Source organism: Garra rufa, chromosome 18, assembly GCF_049309525.1.
Source record: "Garra rufa chromosome 18, GarRuf1.0, whole genome shotgun sequence".
In the NCBI taxonomy this organism is placed as follows: domain Eukaryota; kingdom Metazoa; phylum Chordata; class Actinopteri; order Cypriniformes; family Cyprinidae; genus Garra; species Garra rufa.
Window position 1 is genome coordinate 11173595 of NC_133378.1, and position 26089 is coordinate 11199683.

Sequence of the window (26089 nt, forward strand, 5' to 3'; positions counted from 1 at the left end):
GCACCAAATTAGCATATTATAATGATTTCTGAAGTCTTATTTAGGTGGTTAAGGTTAAAAATTAAGATTCTGTCATTATTTACTGTCATGTAATTCAAAAACCAAAATACTTTTTAAAACATAAAACACATAGAAAAATATTTAGCAGAATGTCCAGGCTGATCTTGTCCCTACACTGCAAGTAAAAGAAAGATGAAGCTTTCAACTACAAAAATGGCAAAAATGACCACAAAAGTATCATAAAAGTATCCACACTGACTTGTGTGCTATAATATTTTATAATTAGTTCTTAAAATAGTTCTTTGAAAACATACAAAAGTATTGTGTGAAGTCATTAAAAATAAAAACACTATTTACTGAAAATCTTACTCTCTGCCACAGCTACATTTTTCCTCAAGAGTAATTACAAAACACTACGGATGGTGATGATATTATGAGAAGCAGATTTGGATTACGATACAATGGCAACGATTTCACAGACTAGTACAAACTATACATTTAAAACCTCCTTTTCACTGAAACAGTATTAGGCGATAGCAAAAGTCAAATCCATAAGCTGTCGCTAAACATTTTTCTTGTGTTTTGCTTTTTTTTTTCTTTAAAATATTGTGAATAGCCAATGGCGAAATTGATCCCTCGGCTATGATCCTACATCCCACTTTTCCAGCTTATTTTCCCTCTTCGCAGCGTTAAATATGCACTGGAATGAGACGAGCGCTCCTAATTACAGGCATTCTTTGCTGAATTAGCGTTCGGTGTGTGCTAAGACTGTTCTTGCCTTTGTCTCGCTCCCAAACCTGATCCTGTACTTATTTCTGAAAAGATCAAAGGTCACTTGGCTAATTAGGGGCCAATCAGTCTTTAGACAAACTCATCTGAGCTTAATGTTTTCACTTTTCAAGTCCAGCGGCTCTGCCTGGTACACCTAAGCTAATTTTGCATCGCTTTGGGAAGGGGGCGACTAAGCTAGGCAGAGACAGCCGGTCTCAAAGCTTTCTTTTTTCTGCTTTCTTTTGATCGTTTGCTCAGTTTTATTCTCATAAAAAAAGAGAGGAAAAGCTTTCATCTCCTCTTGTATAACTGGAACTCGTAAAACTTCAAATCTGTCATTTATAGATTTCAGTGGGAAATAATTTAACAAAGACAAAACCAAAGCAAAAGTATTTTCTTAGTTTCAAGTGGTTTCAACTATTTTATTCACAATCATTTGCACTTTCTCTTTTCTTACATTTCTAAATACTTTTATTATATTTTTACATTTCAACTCATTTTTTCTACACTTTTCTAAGTACTTTTACATTTTTTCTATGCTTTTCTAAATACTTTTACATTTATTCTAAGTTTCTACTTATTTTTACTACACTTTTCTAAATACTTTTATAATATTTCTAAGTTTCTATTCATGTTCTACACTTTTTTAAATACTTTTATAATAATTCTAAGTTTCTATTCATTTTCTACACTTTTCTAAATACTTTTATAACATTTCTAAGTTTCTATTAATTTTTCTACACTTTTCTAAATACTTTTATAATATTTCTAAGCTTCTACTCATTTTTTCCTGCACTTTTCTAAATACTTTTGCAATATTTCTAAGTTTCTACTAATTTTTCCTACACTTTTCTAAACACTTTTACAATTTTTCTAAGTTTCTACTAATTTTTCCTACACTTTTCTAAATACTTTTACAATATTTCTAAGTTTCTACTCCTTTTTCCTTCTTTTCTAAATACTTTTACAATATTTCTAAATTTCTACTTTTTTCTTACACTTTTCTAAATACTTTTACAATATTTCTAAGTTTCTACTCATTTTTTCTAAACTTTTCCAAATACTTTTACAATATTTCTAAGTTTCTATTAATTTTTCTACTTTTCTAAATACTTTTATAATATCTCTAAGTTTCTGTTCATTTTTTCTAAACTTTTCCAAATACTTTTACAATATTTCTAAGTTTCTACTCAGTTTTTCCTACACTTTACTTAATACTTTTACAACATTTCTAAGTTTCTACTCATTTTCTGCACTTTTCTAAATTCTTTTACAATATTTCTAAGTTTCTATTCATTTTCTGCACTTTTCTAAATTCTTTTACAATATTTCTAAGTTTCTATTCATTTTCTACACTTTTCTAAATACTTTTACACATTTCTAAGTTTCTACTTATTTTTTCTACACTTTCTAAATACATTTACAATATTTCTAAGTTTCTACTCATTTTCCCTACCCTTTTCTAAATACTTTTACAATATTTCTAAGTTTCTACTCATTTTCTACACTTTTCTAAATACTTTTACAATATTTCTAAAAGTTCTTCTTACTATTTATTGTTCTCACTATTTGATCCTTTCTATTTATTTATATCTATTATATCAGAAGGTTAAGTATTTGAAGTCCATCTTTTATTGAAAGAGAAATCTTACCTGGCCTAAATGTACCATGAACTAATTACAATATATATTTCTGTTGTTGAACTAAAATAAAATGTAATGTGGATAAAATATAAGCTTAGGGCCAAAAATCCAAACTAAACTGGCAAAGGAATTCAATCCCTTTAATCTCTTCAACTGTCTCCTCTATTCATTTATGAATGAACAGAAATCAAAAGGGATCCATTTTTAGAGACTTTCAGCTACAAAGTTACCATCTATAATATTATGCATTTACATACTTTTATAGGAAGTGTGATTAACTTAAATACGCATTACACTCTATTTATTTCTGGTATGTTTTGTATATATTCTTACTAAAATCAAACCGCTGTGTTTGTTTGCGGTAAGACGAAATCTGAGCATGTGTTTGGATTGAAGGCAGTGTGTTTTAATTGTTGACAGCCGTTCGATGGGTTGAATGACCGGCACATCATCAGCTTAGCATAAGTAACGACTGACTGAACATAAATACTATGTTAAGGTTATGGAGTACATGCCATGCCCTTTTTATCCTTTGATATGAGCCACACAAAATCAGACGCCAAAGTTGTTTTCAAACACGACTAAGGTGATTTCACAAGTTTCAATCTTTCATTCATCAACTCTCTGTGTGCCATAAATTTAAAACATGTCTCCTTTTATTAAACATTGCTATATAATTGTTCAGTTAATGTACGCTGAATTGTAGAAATTAGTGTTTACAAAAAAAAGTCACATGAATTATGCTAGAACTACAGCATAAAACATCAAAAGCACCATGCACTTTTCTTCCATTTTCAATCACGATATAGTATTCGGATTAGTAGTTGTACAGTAACATACTGGGTGGTCTAATTTGTGTGATCAGCTCCTATTGACAGGGGAGTGTCACGCATAAATATAGTACATTTCACACGCTAAACAAAAACTGTTGTGTGAAATATAGAAGAATTAATTGCTTCATAAATATCCCTAAGGTGTTTCAACACAGTATGAACCAAATAGAAACATTGCAGAGAAAAAGTGAATTAACATCTCTCCTGAGTATAGAGCCATTATTCACTTTAAGAAAATGACTTTTTATTTATACTTGTAAAAAACTGTCTAATTTTTAAACGAGTTTATAAAATTCAGCCAGTTTTACTTACAAAACACACTGAAGAGTTTGAAAAATACAAAAAAAATTAAAATGCTAATATAAAAAAAGGTCTGAAGTGGCAATCTATATAAGAATTAAACTGAAGTTAATGTATCATTAGGTTCCATTTATAAAATACACTTAAGGAAAAAGTGGAAAAAATATACAATAATTAAACAGAAAATATTAAAGCAAACAATTCATGAAAAATCATAAAGGATTACCTGAATAAGGCTGTGAGAAAGAATAATATTGTCTATGAACCTGGTGTTTGAACTTAAAAATTTTCCAGAGCATGTTAGCTTGCTGAGACCTAAACATACAGACAAATACTAAAAATATGAGTCTTAACTCTTAAAAATAAAGGAGCTTTAAGATGCCATAAAAGAACCTTTCTGGTTTTAATGGTTTCTGTTTCTGGCGAAAGAAGCACCTTTATTTTTAAGAGTGTATAGTCATTCAGTATAACTATTATCGATGCATATTCGAACAATCATACACATACAGCTGAATATTCTAGCACCAGAATAAAACAACAATCAACACACATGACTTTTTCCCATGCCTATCAGATACCGTTAACAGCAAGGCAATTACTTTTCCCCGAAAAAAATGACCAAATGTAACACAACGGCTCTTACCGAGTGACATTAGCAGCCCGAGTCCTTTGGGATGCAGCAGATTTAGTTGTAATTATCACAGTCTGCGCACAATAGCACAGAAATCAGTAACAGTCTATAGTTCCGCAGACTAACAAGGAATCAAAGCTATGAAAAGATTTTGAATGTAGCTGAGCAAATAGGATTAAAGATGGCTAATTCCAAGAGGCTGGAGCACAGCATGCATTAAAGAGGAATTCTCTGGGGAAAGATAATCCCCATATGCGTTTTAACACACTTCACTGTCCCCTGCCCACCCCGCTCCCTCCTTCCCGCCCTTACGGACAGTATCATAATCAGACACGCTTGAGCGGATAAACACTCAAGTTCAAGTTGAATTGAGCGGTCAGCGCCGAAGAACAAATGCATTATATGCTAATGCCGGCACAGCCAAAGCACAAAGTTGTGGAGAATGTCAGCATAGAAAACATAGTCAACTGAGGCTTGGCTGTGAAATCCTGCTCTGGTCTTTGATTCCACAAGCTGTTACAAAATAATGTGTGTCAGAATTCATAATGCAATGCAAGTATGTGTTGCATTCTCAATGTCGCCACAAGGGGCACTATAGCAAGCATTAGGTGCAGCAACTATATAACAAAAAACATAATTCAACATTCACATATACCTACTTACACTATCTCACAAAAGTGAGTACACCCCTCACATTTCAGCAACCATTTTAGTATATCTTCTCAAGGGTCAATACTATAGAAATGAAACTTGGATATATTTTAGAGTAGTCAATGTGCAGCTTGTATAGCAGTATAGATTTACTGTCCTCTGAAAATAACTCAACATACAGCCATTATTGTCAAAATAGCTGCCAACAAAAGTGAGTACATTCTAAGTGATAACAGCAGGATGTTGTTTAACCATGCAAAGCCACATGTCCTATTCATCATGTTTATGTTTTTGTCTGCTTGACAGGACCATACAAAGTTGTATTAGAGCAGTTAAAATTAGGTATTTTGAATACAATTCTCTCATACTGACCACTGGATGTTCAACATGGCATCTCATGGCAAAGAACTCTCTGAGGATTTGAGAATTAGAATTGTTGCTCTCCACAAAGATGGCCAAGGCTATTAGAGGTTCAGTAACACCCTGAAACCGAGTTACACTACAGTGGTCAGGGTCATACAGAGGTTTTCCAAGATGGGCTCCATTCGGAACAGGCCTCGCAAGGGTCGATCGACAAAAAACAGATGCGTCAGTGCTGCCAGCATTGCTTTAAACATTGCAGAAGTAGAAGGTCAGCTTGTCAGTGCTCAGACCATACGCCGCACACTGCAACAAGTCGGTTTGCACAGGCGTCATCCCAGAAGGAAGCCTCATCTGAAGCTGGCTCACAAGAAAACCTGCAAACAGTTTGCTGAAGACAACCTGTCCAAGAGCATGAATTACTGGAACCATGTCCTCTGGTCTGATGAGACTATAAGATAAACTTGTTTGGCTCAGATGGTGTCTAGCATGTATGGCGATGCCCTGGTGAGGAGTACCAAGAAAATTGTGTCTTGCCTACAGTCAAGCATGGTGGTGGTAGCATCATGGTCTGGGGCTGCATGAGTGCTGCTGGTACTGGGGAGCTGCAGTTCATTGAGGGAAACATGGATTTCATTATGTACTGTACATTCTGAAGCAGAACATGATGCCTTCCCTCCAAAAACTAGGCTGAACGGCAGTTTTCCAACATGATAACGACCCCAAACACAACACCAAGATGACAACTGCCTTGCTGAGGAAGCTGAAGGTGAAGGTGATGGGGGCCAAGTATGTCTCCAGACCTGAACCCTATTAAGCACCTGTGAGGCATCCTCAAGTGTACGGTGGAGAAGCACCATGTGTCTAACGTCCAGCAGCTCTGTGAGGAGTGTAAGAGGATCCCAGCAACAACCTGTACAGCTCTGGTCAATTACATGCCCAGGATGATTAAGGCAGTGCCAGATAACAATGGTGCTAACACAATTTATTGACACTTTGGACAAGTTCACTTAGGGTGTACTCACATTTGTTGCCATCTGTTTTGACAACAGTTTGTATATTGAGTTATTTTCAGAGGACAGTAAATCTATACTGGTATACAAGCTGCACATTGACTACTCTAAAATATATCCAAGTTTCATTTCTATAGTATTGTCCCTTGAGAAGGTATACTAAAATGGTTGTTAAAATGTGAGGGGTGTACTCACTTTTGTGAGATACTGTATACCAATAAATATGCAATCTACTTCACTTTACTGCTTTACTTTTCAGCTAAAATGCCATTTCTATTAGTTGTCTATTGGTCACATGTCTTCATTATGCAAATTTAGATTGTGAAGCTCATCTAAACTTGATAGGTGCTGTATGTAATTGTTTGACTGCAAATGGAAGTCATTGGAACTAAAAAGTGTACTCAAACTGGCCCTTTAAATAGGACAACTATTCACTATTCAACTATTCACATATTTCTACTGCAAATTTGCCACAATTTCACACTTTTTATTCCCATTTTGTTACATTTGTGCATATATTAAAGTGAAACAGTAGTTTTAGTATTTTAGTTATAATTGACCTACACTGGTCATGCTGTACGTTTTTTATTTCACATACTTGGTTATAATGATGGGCAATTTTACTGTGTTTTGTGATGCTGGATAATATTCAGTTCAATTTACAAGATCTCGATTCACATTTAATTAGATTCTGAAACATCTAGGAATATTTAAGAACAGTATTTTTTGTACTATATGTGACCCTGGACCACAAAACCAGTACGGTCAATTTTTTGAAATTAGGATTTATACATCATCTGAAAGCTTTCCATTGATGTATGGTTTGACAGGATAGGATAATATTTGGCCGAGATATTTGAAAATCTGGAAGAAAAAAATCTAAATATTGAGAAAATCACCTATAAAGTTGTCCAAATGAAGTCCTTAGCAATGCATAGTAATAATCAAAAATTACGTTTTGATATATTTACGGTAGGAAATTTACAAAATATCTTCATGGAACATGATCTTTACCTAATATCTTAATGATTTTTGGCATAAAACAAAAATCTATCATTTTGACCCATGCTACAAATATAGTCATGCTACTTAAGACTGGTGTTGTGGTCCAGAGTCACATATATACAGACAGTATTTCTGTATGTTTCTGATTTAAAAAATGTAACATATTTCAGTTATAATGTTGGCCAATTTTGTTTAAATATAAGAAAGAAATAGTTTTTCTGCTAATGGTGAATAATAAAGGGCAGTGTTATAGACTCAATGAGATCTTTTTGAGCTTTTTATTTTAAAAAAAGGTCTCATTAGAGTAATTTATTTAGGAAATTAGGCTGCACTGGTCACGCTGTATGTTTTTTGGTTTGATGTTTTTCAAAGAACTGGCTCAAATTAGTAATTTGTTCATGAATCAGTTTGTTCAGGACAACTCAATAGAAAGACATCACTGTATAAAACAATTAAAATTTCAATAGTAAAAGACTGTAAAAATACTCTGGTGAAAAACCTATAGATTATTGTTTACCTTAGCTTGTGGAAAAATATACATGCATACGTTTTTGAAGTGGCTGTTCAGTAATTTGGCAATTTTACTACAGAATTAACATTTCCTGATAATTTACTCATTCTTATGCCATCCAAGATGTTTATGTTTTTCTTTCGTCAGTCGAAAAGAAATTAAGGTTTTTGGAGAAAACATTCCAGGGTTTTCTCCATATGGTGGACTTCAATGGGGATCAACGAGTTGAAGGTCCAAACTGCCCTGCTGAAAAAAAAACAGCATATGCTGGTTAGGTATGTTTTGGTGCTGGGATGCTGGTTTTAGCTGGTCCTTTGCTGGTTTACATGGCAACATGACCAGCATAAACCAGCAAAGGACCAACATAAACCAGCTAAAACCGCATTCCAGCTAGGGCTGTCGCCATAACCGCAATATCGCGACAGCTATTGACGTGCATAACCGCTGAGGAATGCAACAACCGCAGCAACCGCGATATTTGCCTGTTTTCATTTTTCCTAAGGATTTGCCCTTCTCACTTAATGCCTGTGTGCTGAATATTAAATTAGTAATAAGTTAGTAATGATAACATAATGTGTTTATTATGAGGCTCAGTAGATATGCACTTAACATGCCTAAACAGACAGCGAATGAGAGAGAGAGATCGACTGAGCTTGTACGATTACCTGCGTCTGTCTTTCAGATCGAGTCAGGTATATATGTGAAACTAGCTTGTCATGTCCAAGGAAAGTGAAATCTGTCTTAGCATTGACGCTCTGCTGGTCAGCTGAGCCTTTAAAAGTGGCGATTAAAGTTAAAATGATTTCAACATCGTGTTTCATTACGTCTCTCTTTGAATAAATAAGCGTTTTTGAACGTGTAGTTGAATGAACGGTTTAAAGACTTACTCAAAGATAGTCTCTTGCCTCCATCTTGTGGCGTAACAATGAAACTGCGCCGACTGACAGCTCGCCTAAAACACGCAGGTGAAATACTGACAGAAAGTCTCTTGTCCAGTCAGACTGGAGGGTGCGCGCTAACTTTTATATTAACGAAGATTTCAGATGCAAAGCCTCAAAGTATGTCTGACATTTTTCTTCAAAATTTGCATTTCTTTCTGGCTAGGTTTCTATGTAACTACTGTTTACTTCACTTCATATATCAACGCGATTTGGTTTCGGTTTATTGATTTCTGAATATGACCTTACATTGTAACAGCCTACACACAATTATATATATATGGCGGTAATACCGCATACTGCGCTACTGAGCCACTCAAAATTACCGCAAGGGAAATTCCTTAACCGCGACAGCCCTAATTCCAGCACCAAAACATACCTAACCAGCATATGCTGTTTTTTTCAGCAGGGTACAGTTTTAATGCAGCTTCAACACGATCCCAGCCAAAATAAGGATCTTATCTAGTCAAATGATTAGCCATTTTCTAAAAAAAAAATGTCAATTCATATACTTTTTAACCACAAATGCTCATCTTGAACTAAACTAGAACGTTACTTTGGTGGAAGTACTGACATCGGATGATATTGAAGTTGGAGGAGAAACCAAAGTACAAGAACTAACCATGCATGACTTTTCCAAAGTGATCGAAGAGCTAAACGGTGAGCATTTGTGCTTAAAAAGTGTATAAATTTGTATTTATTTTAGAAAATGACTGATTGTTTTGCTAGATAAGACCCTTTTTCCTCGGCTGGGATCGCGTAGAGCCCTTTAAAGCTACTCAGAAACTGAAATTTGGACATCAACCCGTTGATTCCCATTGAAGTCCGCTATTTGTAGAAAAATCCTGGAATGTTTTCCTCAAAAACCTTAATTTCTTTTTAACTGAAGAAAGAAAGAAATGAACATCTTGAATGACATGGGGGTGAGTAAATTACCAGGAAATTGTAACTAATCCCTTCTGTAAATCTGTAAAGTATTCTGCTTTTTTTATTATTTCGCTGTACACTGTCTTTTCGTTGCATCACACTCAATGCAGACTTTCACTTTAAAACTTCATAATCTCAGTTGCAATTTGAGACATTCATGCTGATATCCTTAGAAAGTGAGACACCTATAATATAAAGGCAACATGCTTTGAATCAGAAAAGCATTAAACCCTACGAAGAAGTTTTTGGCCTGTGTTACCTTCAGCACTTCCATGGGCACCTGGGTGGCACTGGGCAGGCCGGCGGGTGCACTGACGTTGATGGCGGGGCTCTGGGTTACGGAGGACTGTGCGTACGCTGAGCTCTGCCGTCTCTGCTGCTCTCGCCGCTCCTGCTCTTGGAGCTGCTCGCGCATCAGCTGCTGGCGGAGCAGGATACGAGAGGTCACGGCCGACGAGCCCAGCGGGGGCTTAGAGGAGCCATGCTGCTGCTCAGATGGATTACTGCAGTCAGACAGACACACAGACAGACAGACAGAGAGAGAGAGTTTGTTAACTCAGGGAAAGAAAGTGGGGCTCTGAAGAGGGACAGTGTTTGGTACACTAGGTGCCAGATAATTGAATTATTCTGAGATCCCGGTAATGGCTTATTAGAAAGCATAATGAGTTTGACCACAGGGATACAGCTGGATTGAAAACGTGGAAGCTGTTGGGACAAACTGACAGCAATCCCAAGGTAAGACAAGCATTACTACTACACCATTAGGTAACAAACCCCTAAGTAGTAGTAACTAAGTACCCAGGTACCCCCTATTTTCACGCACTAATTTTGTACTTAATATGTGACCCTGGACCACAAAACCAGTCTTAAGTAGCATGGGTATATTTGTAGCAATAGCCAAAAATACATTGCATGGGTAAAAATAATCAATTTTTCTTTTATGCCAAAAATAATTGGGATATTAAGTAAAAATCATGTTCCATGAAGATATTTTGTAAATTTTCTACCCTAAGTATATCAGAAACTATTTTTTTATTAGTAATATGCATTGCTAAGAACTTCATTTGGACAACTATAAAGGTGATTTTCTCAATATTTAGATTTTTTTGCACCCTCAGATTCCAGGTTTTCAAATATTTGTATCTCAGCCAAATATTGTCCTTTCCTAACAAACCATACGTCAGTGGAAAGCTTATTTATTCAGATTTCAGATTGACATTTGACATATGTAATCATGTGTAATGTTTCAGACACTTATGTAATGTTAATTGCAATTACATTATGCAATTAGTTGAATTTAAGTACATACTTGAAAATTTCATAATTACTTTTATTGTATTTTTAACATACTACTAAGTGCACTGACAAGCATTCATGGTAATTCACTTTAAAGGAGAAGTTTACTTTCAGAACAAAAATGTGCAGATCATTTATTCACCCCCTTGTCATCTAAGATGTTCATGTATTTCTTTCTTTAGTCGTAAAGAAATTATGTTTCAGGATTTTTCTCCATATAGTGGATTTCTATGGTGCCCCGAGTTTGAACTTCCAAAATGCATTTTAAATGCAGCTTCAAAGGATCCCAAATGCGGTTGTAAATGATCCCAGCCAAGGAAGAAGGGTCCTACCTAGCAAAATGATCAGTTATTATCATTATTTTAATTACAATTGATATAGTTTTTAAAGGAACACTCCACTTTTTTTGGAAATAGGCTCATTCTCCAACTCCCCCCGAGTTAATAAATTGATTTTTACTGTTTTGAAATCCATTCAGCCGTTCTCCTGTTCTGGCAATATCACTTTTAGCATAGCTTAGCATAGATCATTGAATCCTATTAGACCAATAGCATCGCGTTCAAAAATGACCAACGAGTTTCGATATTTGTCCTATTTAATTCTTGACTCTTCTGTAGTTATATCGTGTACTAAGACTGGTGGAAATGCAAAGCTGCGAGTTTCTAGGCTGATAAGATTAGGAACTACACTTCCATTCCGGCGTAATAGTCGAGGAAGTTTGCTGCCGTAATATGGCCGAAGCAGGCGGAGTATTATCAGAAATGAGTTCCCAGCTAGTTTAGCATTTGCACATGTGCTGCGTGGTATTACTGCTCCTGCTTCGGCCTTATTACAGCAGCAAACTTCCTTGACTATTACGCCGGAATGGGAGTGTAGTTCCTAATCTTATCAGCCTAGAAAATTGAAGCTTTGCATTTCCACCGGTCTAAGTACACGATATAACTACAGAAGAGTCAAGTTTTAAATAGGACTAGTATGGAAACTCGTTGGTCATTTTTGAACGTGATGCTACTGGTCTAATAGGATTCAATGATCTATGCTAAGCTATGCTAAAAGTGATATCGCCAGAACAGGAGAACGGCTGAATAGATTTCAAAATGGTAAAAATCAACTTATTAACTCGGGGGGAGTTGGAGAATGAGCCTATTTCCAAAAAAAGTGGAGTGTTCCTTTAACCTCAAACACTCATCTTGTCTACCTCTGCCTGAACTCTGTTTTTCTAGTTCAAGACAGTTAGGGTATGTCAAAGAAACTCCCATCTTATTTTCTCCCTTAACTTCAAAAATCATTTCAAAATTGTCTACATCGCTGCAGAAGTACCAACCCAGTGTTTGCAAAGTTAACATGCAAAGAAGATCAAACACCCTTTACAAAAAAGGTAAAACAGCAATGTAGGACGATTTTAAAGTTGAGGGAGAAAATAAGATGGGAGTTTTTTGACATACCCTAACTGTCTTGAACCGGAAAAAACAGAGTTCAGGTAGAGCAAGACAATATGAGCATTTGCGGTTAAAGGGTATATAAATTGTCAATTTTAAAAAATAATAAATAACCGATCATTTTGCTACACCCTTCTTCCTCAACTGTGATCATTTACAACTGCATTTGGGATCGTTTAAAGCTGCATTTAAACTGCATTTTGGAAGTTCAAACTCGGGGCACCATAGAAGTCCACTATATGGAGAGAAGTCCTGAAATGTTTTCCTCAAAAAACATAATTTCTTTATGACTGAAGAAAGAAAGACATGAACATCTTGGATGACAAGGGGGTGAGTATATTACCTGTGAATCTTTCTTCTGGAAGTAAACTTCTTTTTTAATGTAATTTCTATTGGAACTTGTATGTCATGTATTTTAAAAAAATTTGTGTATAATTGCGTATTTTAATATATTAACCCGCATATTAATATATAAACACATTCAATAAAATTAAGCACACTTATTTTTAGCAAGGTCAGCCATCACCCATGGCATCCTCTAGCTTTATGTCAACAGATTGTTTTTCTAGATTTGTATGGGTAAACAAGTTTCTTCAGAAAATGAATAAACATTTTAGTTTGCTTTTTATTCATGGTAGAGAGTACAGAAATTGGTGGAGAAAAGAGGAGGAAATGGAATTGGGAAATGACGCAAAGTAGCCTTAGATTTGTACCACAGGTCAACATGCTGGAGCAAGCATGCTAACCGCTCTAAGAAAGCTTTTTGCCTGTCCTTGTTACTCTCTGGTGTGTAGCTGATGTTTGTACTCACAAAACTGCATTAAACCTTCCTGAAGCTGATTCAATGTGACAAAATCATAACAACGATTCAAGTAAATCTCAACTTTCGGTCTCAACTCTCTTTATCTAGAAAAACTATATCTAAAGGTGAAAACCCCAAATAATCCAAACAAAACTGTGCTTCCTCTACATCAGCTGATGTTTTGAGTTCTGCGGCTGTTTATGTTTTCTTTCTCCTACAGTTTTCTTCCCACTATTTCGCCATCCGTTTGTTCGACAGCACAGCAAAGATCCCTGTTCCAGCTGACAAATGCAGAGGAACTTACACAACGCTCCCTCATGCACTTTCAGTTCTCTTCATCACACAATAGAGGAACTGCTCGCTCCGAACGCCGTGCATTTTTCCGACCAGAAAACCCAGACGTTGTGTCGGTGCAGAAGCTGTCGAGATGAGGCCTTCTCTAGCCGCTGATCCTTTTGATGCGCTCTCCGCCGAGCAGCCAGCCAATCCAGCTGTGCAGTAATCGCTCTAATTAGCCTGTCTGGCCTTGTCAAACGCCAGTCTGAAGCACTTGCTTAGCACTGTGGTTTAAACACGCGTAATCTCATTGTCTACAACTTTACATTTCTGTTTCTGACAGACATATTAAGAGGCCATTGTGTGTTGAATCTGATTGGCTGATGAACATTGTAAGGTGTGCGATTATTTCCAGGTAGGCCTTGAGCGCATTATATCCCTTACCAAAAAGAAGTATACTTCAAGTTCATTTTATTAAGTATACTTCAAGAATATTTTTAAAGCTATAGTTTACCCAAAAATGAAAATTTTATGTTTATCTGCTTACGCCCAGGGCATAAGATGTAGGTGACTTTATTTTTCAGTAGAACACAAACGAAGATTTTTAACTCAAACCGTTGCAGTCTGTCAGCCATATAATGGCAGTGAATGGGCACCAAACCTTTAAAAGTAAAAAAAAAAGATGCACAGACAAATCCAAATGACACCCTGCGTGTCGCTCGTGACGACACATTGATGTCCTAAGACACGAAACAATCATTTTCTGCGAGAAACTGAACAGTATTTATATAATTTTTTACCTTTGATACACAGCCACGTCCAACTGTCCAGAGCATGAGCTCATCATCCGGCTCGTGACACGTGTACGTGCTCTGGCGTAGAATACGCAAACACCGGAAGCGATCTGTCGCATGTATACGACACTCATTGTTTACACAGAGCACAGAGATTGTGGGTATAGCGGCTACTCAAAATGATAATTACTTGTTCTTATCCTGATTGTTCAAACCGATTTAAAGCTAAAAGATTTAGTTTGCTTGCACAAACTCTTCCAGGACTGTTGACTTTTCACCGATTTCCCCTTCCGGTGTTTGCATATACTACACCAGAGCGCGTACACAGGTAACGAGCCGGATGATGAGCTTGTGCTCTGGACAGTTGGACGTGGCTGTGTATTAAAAGTAAAAAATGATATAAATACTGTTCATTTTCTCGCAAAAAAAAAACGATCGTTTCGTGTCTTAGGACATCAATGTATCGTCACGAGCCGTAGGGTGTCATTTGGATTTGTCTGTGCATGTTTTTTTTTTTTTTTACTTTTTAAGGTTTGGAGCCCATCCACTGCCATTATATGACTGACAGACTGCAACGGTTGGAGTTAAAAATCTTTGTTTGTGTTCTACTGAAGAAACAAAGTCACCTACATCTTGGATGCCCTGGGGGTAAGCAGATAAACATCAAATTTTCATTTTTGGGTGAACTATCCCTTTAAGTATACTTTATGTAGTAAGTATAAAAGTATCAGCGTATTAGTAGTCTTTTAAGTGTATTATTTCAATACTCATTGGGACTAAATTGGCCCAATTTCTAGTATATAAAATTGTACATTTAAGTATACTTTAAGTGTAACAGTAGTTAACTTTGAGTACACAACAAGTTTACATCTATGTTTTCAGTTTGTACTACAAGTATACTAAAAGTGAACTTATAGGTATACTGATAGTTTACTAATTAAATACTTTTTATGCAATTTTAGTACACTTTGAAGTATAGTCTCAGTAAACTACTAGTTTAGTAGTTTTAAACTGCAAGTATACTCGTAGGTTTTCTTTAAGTGAACTTTACATCATACTTTAAGTATACTACTACGTCCTTATTTAGGTATTAATTTCTATATATTTTGTTATATGGATATCTGAACGTACAAAACATCAAAAGAACAGGGTTCTTTTTTTATAAACAATTGAATGTGGTTAAGTTTCATGAATAAAAAATAAATAAATAAACAACATTTTGAACAAAAAGACTATTCATGAAAATTAAAACGTAGATGGAGTTGATCAACACCCTAAAGCTTGACAGTTATAATTACCTCTTCATGGGTGCATATTTTATTCCATAATGTTACAGTTTTCCATATCTATGGTTTTGATGCTGTTTTATGTCTGACGATTGTGATAGATTACATGGGGAAGCATCTGTTGTTTCGGTTTCTTCTTCACTTGTGTTTTGGAAATTCTGTACAGAGCCCCTAGTGTTTAACAATGAAAACATGGATTCTCAGAGCACAAGTATAGCTCAAGTATACTTAAATGTAATTTTAAGTATATTTCTGAGAAGTATATAAAGCACATTTCTGAGAAGTACATAAAAGTATACTAAAATCATATTTTCCTATATTATAGTTTAAAAGAAGTATACTAATAGCACACTTAAATAAACTTCTTTATCATAAGTGATGTCTGTATCACTTCACCAAATGATTTTAGTTATTTCACAGCAAAAGATCCAAAACCCACAATCACACTAACCAAGCAAATAAAAGCTTGACCGTTTGCCCTCACAGCTTTGATTTCAATTAAGTCAAATTACATATAGCGTGCAGCCATAAATTCTTTACACAGTCAAACCTACGAAACATTTACAGAAGTTGGGGAAGACAAATAAGAAGAAAGGAGACAAAGAAGAAATCCAGGAAGACTGATTCTGGGTCAGCGGTGTGTAACACGCATGTTTTTGATGCATCATAGTTCCTCAGTTTAAAAACTGATCGTGGCTCGTCTGGCACAACTGAATCACGACTACTGAATCAAAGAAGTCAATGAGTGACTCACACAGGACTAAAACCACTTCACAGGACTTTTAACACTGATGGGTTTTAATATTTAGTAACTGTATATGTTTCTTTGATTATTAAAAAGGTGCCTGTTTGCTTTGCTAAAGCCAAATTCTTGAAACATTAACAGTACATTAACCAATCAAAGTTTAAAATGGTGTCAGATCCTTTAAGCTATGGCCTACCTCTTATAGTAAGTGTGACAAATAACATGGACATGAATTGTCTGTGATTTGCTCACCCTTTAATCAGCTATTTCTACCTCCTTTTAACTTTTTGTACACATAAATGGTCATTGTAACAGATTAATAGTCCAACTAATAGTCTCTCACTGATTTTGTGGTGAATGTGAGAGAACAAAATTTTACAAGCAACAGCAAATTCCCTCTAGAACCCTATTTAGACGGGACTAGTTTTCTAAACTACATTGGAGTTTCAATTCTTATCACCCAACATCTGCTATTTTCATGTACCAGATGGGACTAACATCTCCATGTTTATTTCAGAGGTGACACACATCTTTCATTCAAACCAGATGATCCATCAGTGGCTGCACGGATCTCAGGCTGCCTGGCGGATAACTCTGCATGGATGAAGGAACATCACCTACAGCTCAATCTAGCAAAGACTGAGCTCCTTGTTTTTCCTGCCACTCCAACTCTACAACATGACTTCTCCATCCAGTTAGGTTCATCAACAATTACTGTACCCCATCGACTTCAGCCAGAAATCTGGGTGTAATCTTTGATGACCAATTGACTTTTAAAGACCTCACAGCTAAAACTGCTCGATCTTTCAGGTTTGCATTGCACAACATCAGAAAGATCCGGTCCTTCCTAACCAAGCATGCTGCACAACTCCTCGTCCAGGCCCTGGTCATCTCCAGGCTGGACTACTGCAATGCTCTTTTAGCCGGTCTTCCAACATGTACAATCAGACCTCTACAAATGATTCAGAATGCAGCAGCACGTCTGGTCTTCGATGAGCCCAAAAAGGCCCATGTCACACCTCTCTTCATATCACTGCACTGGCTACCGGTTACGGCTCGCATCAAATTCAAGACACTGATGCTGGCATATAGGACAGTCACCGGCTCATCACCTGCCTACCTCCATTCACTACTACACATCTACACTCCCTTCAGAAGTCTGAGATCCTCTAGTGAAAGACGCCTCATTGTACCACTACAGAGAGGTATTAAATGACTGTCCAGAACATTCTCGTTCAACGTTCCTGCCTGGTGGAATGATCTTCCCACCCCTCTCCGGAATGCAGACTCCTTGACAGCTTCAAGCGACTGCTGAAAACCCATCTCTGACTCAATAAAAAAAAAAAAACTTTGTTCTCTTTCTTTCTTGATCTTCCCTTTCTAGCCTGTACTCATCTAACAAAGCCTGATATATGGTATTGTTGAGCACTTCCTATGTCGATTTGCCTTCTTAGGATGAATCGCTTGTTGTATTCCCCAAATGTAAGTCGCTTTAGATAAAAGTGTCTGCTAAATGAATAAATGTAAATGTAGAGGTGGGTGTGTTTTCTAGATGTGATGTGGTTGCTTGCATCAAATATGGCGCATATGTCTAATGAAATATCTATTGATATAATTTAAATTTATTCTAAAACAATATTTAAATAAACTTCACATGTGTTTATAGAAGTGGCTGCTTATAATAAACCCACGTAAGACAAGTATCTTACCTGACGCTGGTGTTAAAATGGCCAGTCTTAGCAGTTTTTTCATGATTTGTCTCTCCTTATTAATTCTATCATTTAATTTTTCATTCGATACATAGTGCAAGGTGCAGCATGCATATGGTTGGTGTGCAAACGGTAGCACATGTATGGAGAGGCGTTGGGATAATACAATATCAGACATTCGCATTCGGACAGAATTAGATTTCTCAGAGGATCACTGAGTTTGCTGAAAGAAGAGCATTATTTTGTGTTGTTGGTGTAATGCAATGTGTTTATGCAGTTTGAGGTATTTTCCACGTACTGTACATTATTACTGTTCCTCTTTTTGCCCCACCTTTCTGAAACCTTGATTTTTCCCACCTTGATTTTGTACAAAATCTTTAATGGAAACCGAGGTGTTCTCTGATTGGCCAGCTATCCAGTGCATTGTGATTGGCCAAAAACCTCAAGCATGTGACAGAAATGTCACGTCCCTTATCACGCCGTTTCTCAGCATGACGAGACAGAAACAATAAAACCCATTATAAACAAGGCATTTGTTGCATCCAGTGGGGACATAACTACTGATTATAATGACTCATAATGTCTTTTTATGCGTTGCGCTGCATAAACATAACACCATGTCTGCATTTGTGATTGTAAAATGAGAAACAACAAGTACTAGGGGAGCGCGGGGCTCCCGCTCCCGTTATTTTCACACTTATCTAGTACAAATATATCACTTTGTTTCATATTTACAGTGTATACGTTTTTCGTTATTTACCTCAAAAGAAAGGAAGTGAAACGTGACAACATGCCCCGTAGGTGGTGTACATTGTAACATCTGAGGGGCACGTTGTAACACGACGATATGACAGCTTAAAATGTTATCTGATCGAATTAAAAAATATATATACACAACAAACTAAAATATTTTGTCAATAAAATACATGTGTTAACTTTTTCAAATAAAGTAATGACGTTTTTTTTAAAAAAATACAATGAACACATCGCAACAATGCTTTAAACGGTCCTGATCGCAACACACAGCTGTACAGTAGTTCAAAACAATGTGGACAAACAGATGAAAATCATTTAGACATTCAGAAAAACACTCCTCCCTCCACACACAGCTCTCATAGAACACAACACACATAAACCAGCCAAAATGCTTTACATTACTTGAAATAATAACTTCTGAACATTAAACATTGATTGTCAGCCTTTATTCACCTGTTTCTTGTGGTTTCTAATCAAAATCCTTACAAGTCAATAGTGTAAATTGCATCGCTAATGTCATAGAATAGCATAGTTTAATAACAGCGGGGCATATTGTAACACAGTGTTACAACGTTCCCCATCTGCGCCACTGGAGTTTAAAGCAAGTTAGTGTCTTCTGCTGGTTTGCGAAGCATTAATAAACAATCTAAACTCATAAATAACAAATTGGAGATTAAAATAACAGCAGATTTGTCTAATTTTAAATGAATACTAAAAACTGAAATGATTTTTTTTTCAGCCAGAAATGTACTTTTACTATGGTAAAATAAATATTCAGCAATATCTTCAAAAGGCTTTTGAATTTTAGCGCTCTTTTCTCTCTGCATAGTGTTGCTATGGCAACTAGTAAATACCATAAATTTGGTTACGCTAGCATGTGTGGAAATATTTAAACCACGTGTGTTACAATTAACCCCGCGTTAGTTTGTGCCCCGCTCTACCCTACTCTACACTGCTCAAATTCTTGTCTTCCTCTGCACCTGAGTCGACACAATGGCGATTGGAGTCGGACTCTTTCAGCTCGGTGAGGGCGGGTCTAAGGTAAGGTGCTCATGTCAATCAACTATCGTGGGAGCGGCCTCTGTTTATGTGCCGTCACACCGACAATAAGCTGAAAAATGACCTGATTTTAAAAAGGGGATATTACTTTTGAAGATGGGTGGATTTTTATCATTGTTGGCTGGTTGTGTACACAAACTACCAACACACATTAATGTTTAAAAAACATGTAAAAGTTAGTTTTGACTCCTTTAATGCAACCTCTGGTAAGGACATCAATAAAAAAGTCCATGTGACATCAATGGTTCAACCGTAATTTTTTGAAGCTACGAGAATACTTTTTGTGCTCAAAGAAAACAAAAATAACGACATTATTCATTATGAGACTCATTATGAGAAGAAATTGTTGAATGAAGTTGTTATTTTGTTTTCATTGTGCACAAAAGTTTTCTCGTAGCTTAACTAGGGTTGTGCCGATAGACGATAGTATCGTGTATCGACGATAGTCAGAGATATCGCCTGTTGCTGATGCCTTTTACGATAGTAAGACGATTATTATAATTATCCGTCAAAAAGGCACCTAACTTTAGCGATGCAGCGCGGAGAGTCGGTTCTAGGATGCCTCAGAAACTTGCCGCGGTATAAACACACGCATAGAGTAGATAGCGCTGCAGACAGTGAAAATGGGTAAGAGATTTATTCATCATACAATGTACATAGATTAAGTGTAGACTTAAGTGTAGACAGTCATTAGGATAACAGAGGTAGTAAAATGTGGTTTAGGCTGAAATAAATACGATATATCAGAATCTGTCTGTATATAGTAAACATAAACATTCACCTCAGTAACATCTGTATGCGTTCATTAGAATTACGATGCGATAAAATGGCTCTAAACATATGCACGTGAATATCACGCACATCGCTTCTCCACACTCTATATGAACTCAACTACAGCATGAACTGATGACAAAGATCAGACATATAGTGGTAGCGTTATCGCAATATGACGAGTACAGAAAGATACATTCATTTACATTCAGGCACGCACATTTACCGCTCTGTGAAGACAGCAGAGAATGAAACCGAAAGTAAACTTGAACAGAACTACCGTCAGCGCTCTGTACACGCACAACTGTTTCACAAGTCACATGCACTACCATTAAAATACGAATAAGGAATTTATTTCATATTGACATATTTACATGTTATTAACCCTTATGCGGTCTTCGGGGGATTTCTGGACCCCGAATGGCGTTTGCTAAAATTTAAAAAAATGTTCCCTTTGTCCAAATGGTATGAGACTTTGTAAATCAGTCAACACTATCTTGATCTACAAATAAAAAATTAAATTGGAATGATAGCTTGATTTTATGTTAGTGTGAAAAAAATACTCACGTTCGTGGTCTTTGGGGTCTCTGGAGACCCCAGGCAACAAAATGCAATTTTTGTTATAAAATAATAGTTAAAAAAAAAAAAAAATGTTATTTTCCTGTTTATTAATGTTTTTACCCCTCAAATGTGCAGTTTTTGGAGGATTTAGGATATTTTTTTAATATATATAAATTAATATTTTTTATAGGTTTTTATACAAAAACTGCTTTTTTTGTAAAATTCGCTTTCATAAAAAAAACCACATGTCTAAATTTCATTCATGGGGATAAAATGGATAATTCCGCATGGTTTAGTGTAAGATTTTTGCCCATCTTTTGGAAAATCCAGTTTTAAAACGTAAAAAAAATACTTTTACCAGTAGGTGGCTGCAGAGCTCCACTATATGCTTTTTGCTATTTGACCACCTGAAAGATATCTTTTCACAAGTTTTTTTCAGTTGAGTTCATATCTACATATCATGAAACACACAGGACTACATTTGGAGACCATAAAAACTGCTCTCTTATAATTTGTCAAAAAAAAAAAGAAAAAAAGATGTTGTTGTTGCATTCTTATGTTCATGTTGTGTACTGCTACTCAATATGTAATAGAACTGGTTTTGTTTCAGTAGAAAAAATGCTTAACTTTGTCAAAAAGTATTTTTTATTGTAATAATTGTGATTTCATAATATGTAGATATGAACTCAACTCAAAAAATTTGTGAAAAAATATCTTATTGTTGGTCAAATAGCAATTAGTTAATAGTAGTGCTCTGCAGCCATCTAGTGGTAAAAGTTATATTTTTTTACTTTTAAAACTGCATTTTCCAAAAAATGGGCAAAAATCTTACACTAAACCATATCAAATTATCCATGTTATTCCCATGAATGAAAGTTTAAAATGTGGGTATTCTGTAAAGTGAATTTTACATAAAAAGCTGTTTTTGCATATAAAACTATTAAAAATAAATATTTATTTAATAATTTATATATATTTTAAAAATAGCATAAATCCTACGAAAACTGCACAAATGTGGAGCAAAAACATTAATAAACAGGAAAAAAATTATTACATATTTTTTTAACTATTATTTTGTTACAAAATTTAAGTTTTGTCTAGTGACCCCAAAGACCATGAGTGTGATTCCAAAACGAAGACCGCATAAGAGTTAAATAAATTAGCACGATAGTATCGTGTATCGTCAATCTCAGAGGCTGACGATAGGACGATATGAAAATTGAGCGTATCGCCCAACACTAAGCTTAACATAATGGTTGAACCACTGATGTTATTGATGTTCTTGCTACCTTTCTGGGTCTTCAACGTGTCAGTTGCGTTGCTGTCTATGCAGGGTCAGAAAGCTCTCGAATTTCATCAAAAATATCTTAATTTGTGTTCTGAAGATGAACAAAGGTCTTCCAGGTTTGGAATGACGAGGGTGAGTAATTAATAACTGAATTGTAATTTTTGGGTGAACTGTCCCTTTAAAAACGTATAAACTAAACACCAGCACTACGTCTACACAACACTTCTTATCATGACTGGCAAATCTCTGCTACTCAACTGGCAACTCCAAGCACATTTTCTGCTGTCAATATACAAAACAATGTGTGTGTGTGTGTGTGTGTTTGCAATGCTCGGGGTAATTTTCCATTTTGGTGTGTGTGTGGCATGAGTAGATGTGTGTATGTGTGTGTCAGGAAAAACAATGAGTATACAGTCCTTTGTGGCCACACCCCCAGACCCGGACGCCGCAGCAGCCAATCAGAGAGCAGCGTCAAAAGGAGACTGACCTCTTCCACTCACCTCAGAGCACTGCCATGTACTGTTAGAGCACTACAAACTGCTCATTTAAGACCAGATAGCATATAAAACAATTCAAGTCAAAAATGAGATTTGTGCATTCGGGCAAAAACCCTTAAGAAATTGACTCAATGACAAAATCAAAACTAATGCTGACATATATCAAACCACCATCAAGGGAACCTCACACTGATTCTGTCCTTAAGTTACAGGGTATTTATAGTCACGGAAGGGCTTTTCTATCTATAACGCACCCAAACAAACACGCCATGCCTCCCGAACACACTCAAACTCAACACACACACGCCAGTGGCGCTCCTCCACAGGTACTCACAAGCGGCTGCAGTGAAAAGCGCAGGGTCTTTGCACTTGGACACCCAGAGCCTCCATCTTTATTTGGTGTGCTGAAGGTGCACTGTGCGCCCTTGGACAGCTCTGAGAGTCACGCTGCTCCGGCTGTGCTGTATAGGAGCGTGTCAAAAGGGGAGGCACCGACAGCCAATCCGTACACAGTGGAAACGCAGCGCCCGTCACACACGAGCCCACAGCGCTCAACACACCGCACCGCTGCACATGTGAGGAATGACGCACTCGAGAGCAGATCTCTGGAAAACTGTCCAGACAAGTTGGATTTTTTTGCACTGACATTGCATTTTTGAGTACATTTTTCCTCCGAATTGTCATTAGCATAATGAAAAAATAACTTTTATTTTAGATTTATTATAGTTTATTAAATGAGTATCATTTAAATGATAAAATAGGGATTTTTTTTATTTACTTTTGCAGTTATATTTTTTTAAATGGTAAATATTTTATTACATTTTTTTTCAAATTATTACTACTATACTTCTTTAATATTGCTTTTGTAATTTTTTATTAGTGTTTTAATAAAAAGTAAATTATAATCAATAATTCATAGAAAATGATCAGTATCACATGTATAATAAAAATTGTATAATACTATCAAATTTCTATAATACAGTCATTTTAACCCTGTTTTATGTTTTACTTAATAATGCTGTACTACAGTAAAACTTTTTTATTGTAAGTATAATATAATTTGTAATATGCAAATTAGAATCCATAATTTATAGTATATAATTATCAGTATTACATGTATAATAAATAATTACTACTTTATTGCATTCTGTAATACTATATTTCTATAATAGTAATTTTTACCTTATTTTATGTATTATTGAATATTTTTACTGTATTACATGCCATTAATTTTACTGTAATTTATAAAATGTAAATTATAATCAATAATTTTTGGTAAATAACTACAAGTATTACATGTATATTAAATATTTACTACTGTAATGCATTCTATAAGACTGATAATTCTATAATACAGTCATTTTTACCCTATTTTATGTATTATTTAATATTAACTTAATATTTTTACTGTATAACATGCCTTTAATTTTCCTGTAAGTAAATTTTTATAAATAATTTTTAGTAAAACATTATAAGTATTACATGCATAATGAATAATTATTACTGTAATGCATTTTATAATACTATAAAATTTCTAGATGTAATTTTTAGCCTATTTTATGTATTATTTAATATTTTTACTGTATTACATGCCATTAATTTTAAATTATATGTAAATTATAATCAATAATTCTTAGTAAATAATTATAAGTATTACATGTATAATAAATCATTACTACTGTAATGCATTCTGTAATACTATTTTCCATAATACAGTCATTTTTATCCTATTTTATGTATTATTTCATATTTTTACTGTATTACATGCCATTGATTTTAATGTAAGTATAATAAAATGTAAATTATAATCAATAAATTTTAATAAATAATTATAAGTATCAAATGTATAATAAATAATTACTACTGTAATACATTTTATAATACTATGATATATCTATAATACAGTAATGATTACCCTATTTTATGTATTATTTAATATTTTTACTGTATTACATGCCATTAATTTTATTGTAAGTATAATATAATTGAATGCAATTTATAATCAGCAATTTATAGTAAATAATTAAGTATTACATGTGTAATAAATAATTACTACTGTAATGCATTCTATAATACTGATAATTATATAATACAGTAATTTTTATCCTATTTTATGTATTATTTAATATTTTTTCTGTATTACATGCCATTATTTTACTGTATGTATAATTTATAAAATGCAAATTGTAATCAATTTATAGTACATAATTATAAGTAGTACATGTAAAATAAATAATTATTACTGTAATGCATTTTATAATTCTATATTTCTATAACGCAATCATGTTTACTCTATTTTATGTATTATTTAATATTTTGACTGTAGTACATGCCATTAATTTATATTGCAAGTATTACATTATATAATTGTAATATGACAATATATTTTTTAAATAATAGGAAATATAAAAAGTAAATAAAATGAAAATAATCATTAAAATAATTATATTTTACTTTGCATATTTGCATATTCACTTTTGTAATTTTTTATTTGTCTTTTAATACAATTTCAATAATTTATAGTAAATAATTATAATAAATTAGAATTATATTTATAAATTTTTTTTTACTGCAATTCTTGAATAAAACACTTTAACTTAATTTGATTTTCTTTTTTCATTGATATTTATATTGTATTAAATGGCAATAACTTTTATTGTAAATGTTTTACTGTATTACATGAGCGTATTAAATGTTTTGATTTGTTTAAAAATGTTAAAATATTACAAGTTAATGTATTAAAAATATATTAACTTGTAAAAATATTAAAGAAACAGACTTTATAAACTTCTATTTACTTCATACAGAGTATACATTAACTCAATATATGTGGGTGTATTTTGGTTTGAAGTCAAGTATGGCCAAATACGGGCATGTTTTCATGAGATTCATTACTAAACATGACATGTTAACATGATTTTAATGACTAATAACATTATGACATTGCCGAATGTGGGTCAGATGTGGGTCATGTTTACACACATGACAGTGTAGTACTTATGCAGTCATGTTTCTGAGGTTTTCTTCGAGGTCACGTACACTAGAGGGCGCTTTCTCTGTCACGTTTCACCTTCACAGTCACCTTCTGTGAGAGACGGGGGTCATTACAGGTGGAGCGGGCAAGAGGAGGAGGAGGAGCGGGACAGGTGCAGCTGCCAACTCTCTGCAACTCGCACACACTCACGCTCTCTCTCTCTCCTGGCAAACAGTGTTGTGTTAATTATAAC

General features: G+C 34.8%; 1 protein-coding gene across 4 annotated transcripts in view; it reads right to left on the reverse strand.

Annotated features, from left to right (window-relative positions):
- Positions 1-26089, reverse strand: part of mitfb (melanocyte inducing transcription factor b) — an 87712-nt gene that overhangs the window by 43473 nt on the left and 18150 nt on the right. For 2 of the 4 annotated variants that reach the window (XM_073822852.1, XM_073822849.1), the window contains exon 2: positions 9843-10086. In XM_073822852.1, coding sequence (XP_073678953.1) covers positions 9843-10086 — 244 coding nt within the window. The remainder of the gene's footprint in view (positions 1-9842; positions 10087-26089) is intronic. The other 2 variants (XM_073822850.1, XM_073822851.1) reach the window with 1 other exon arrangement.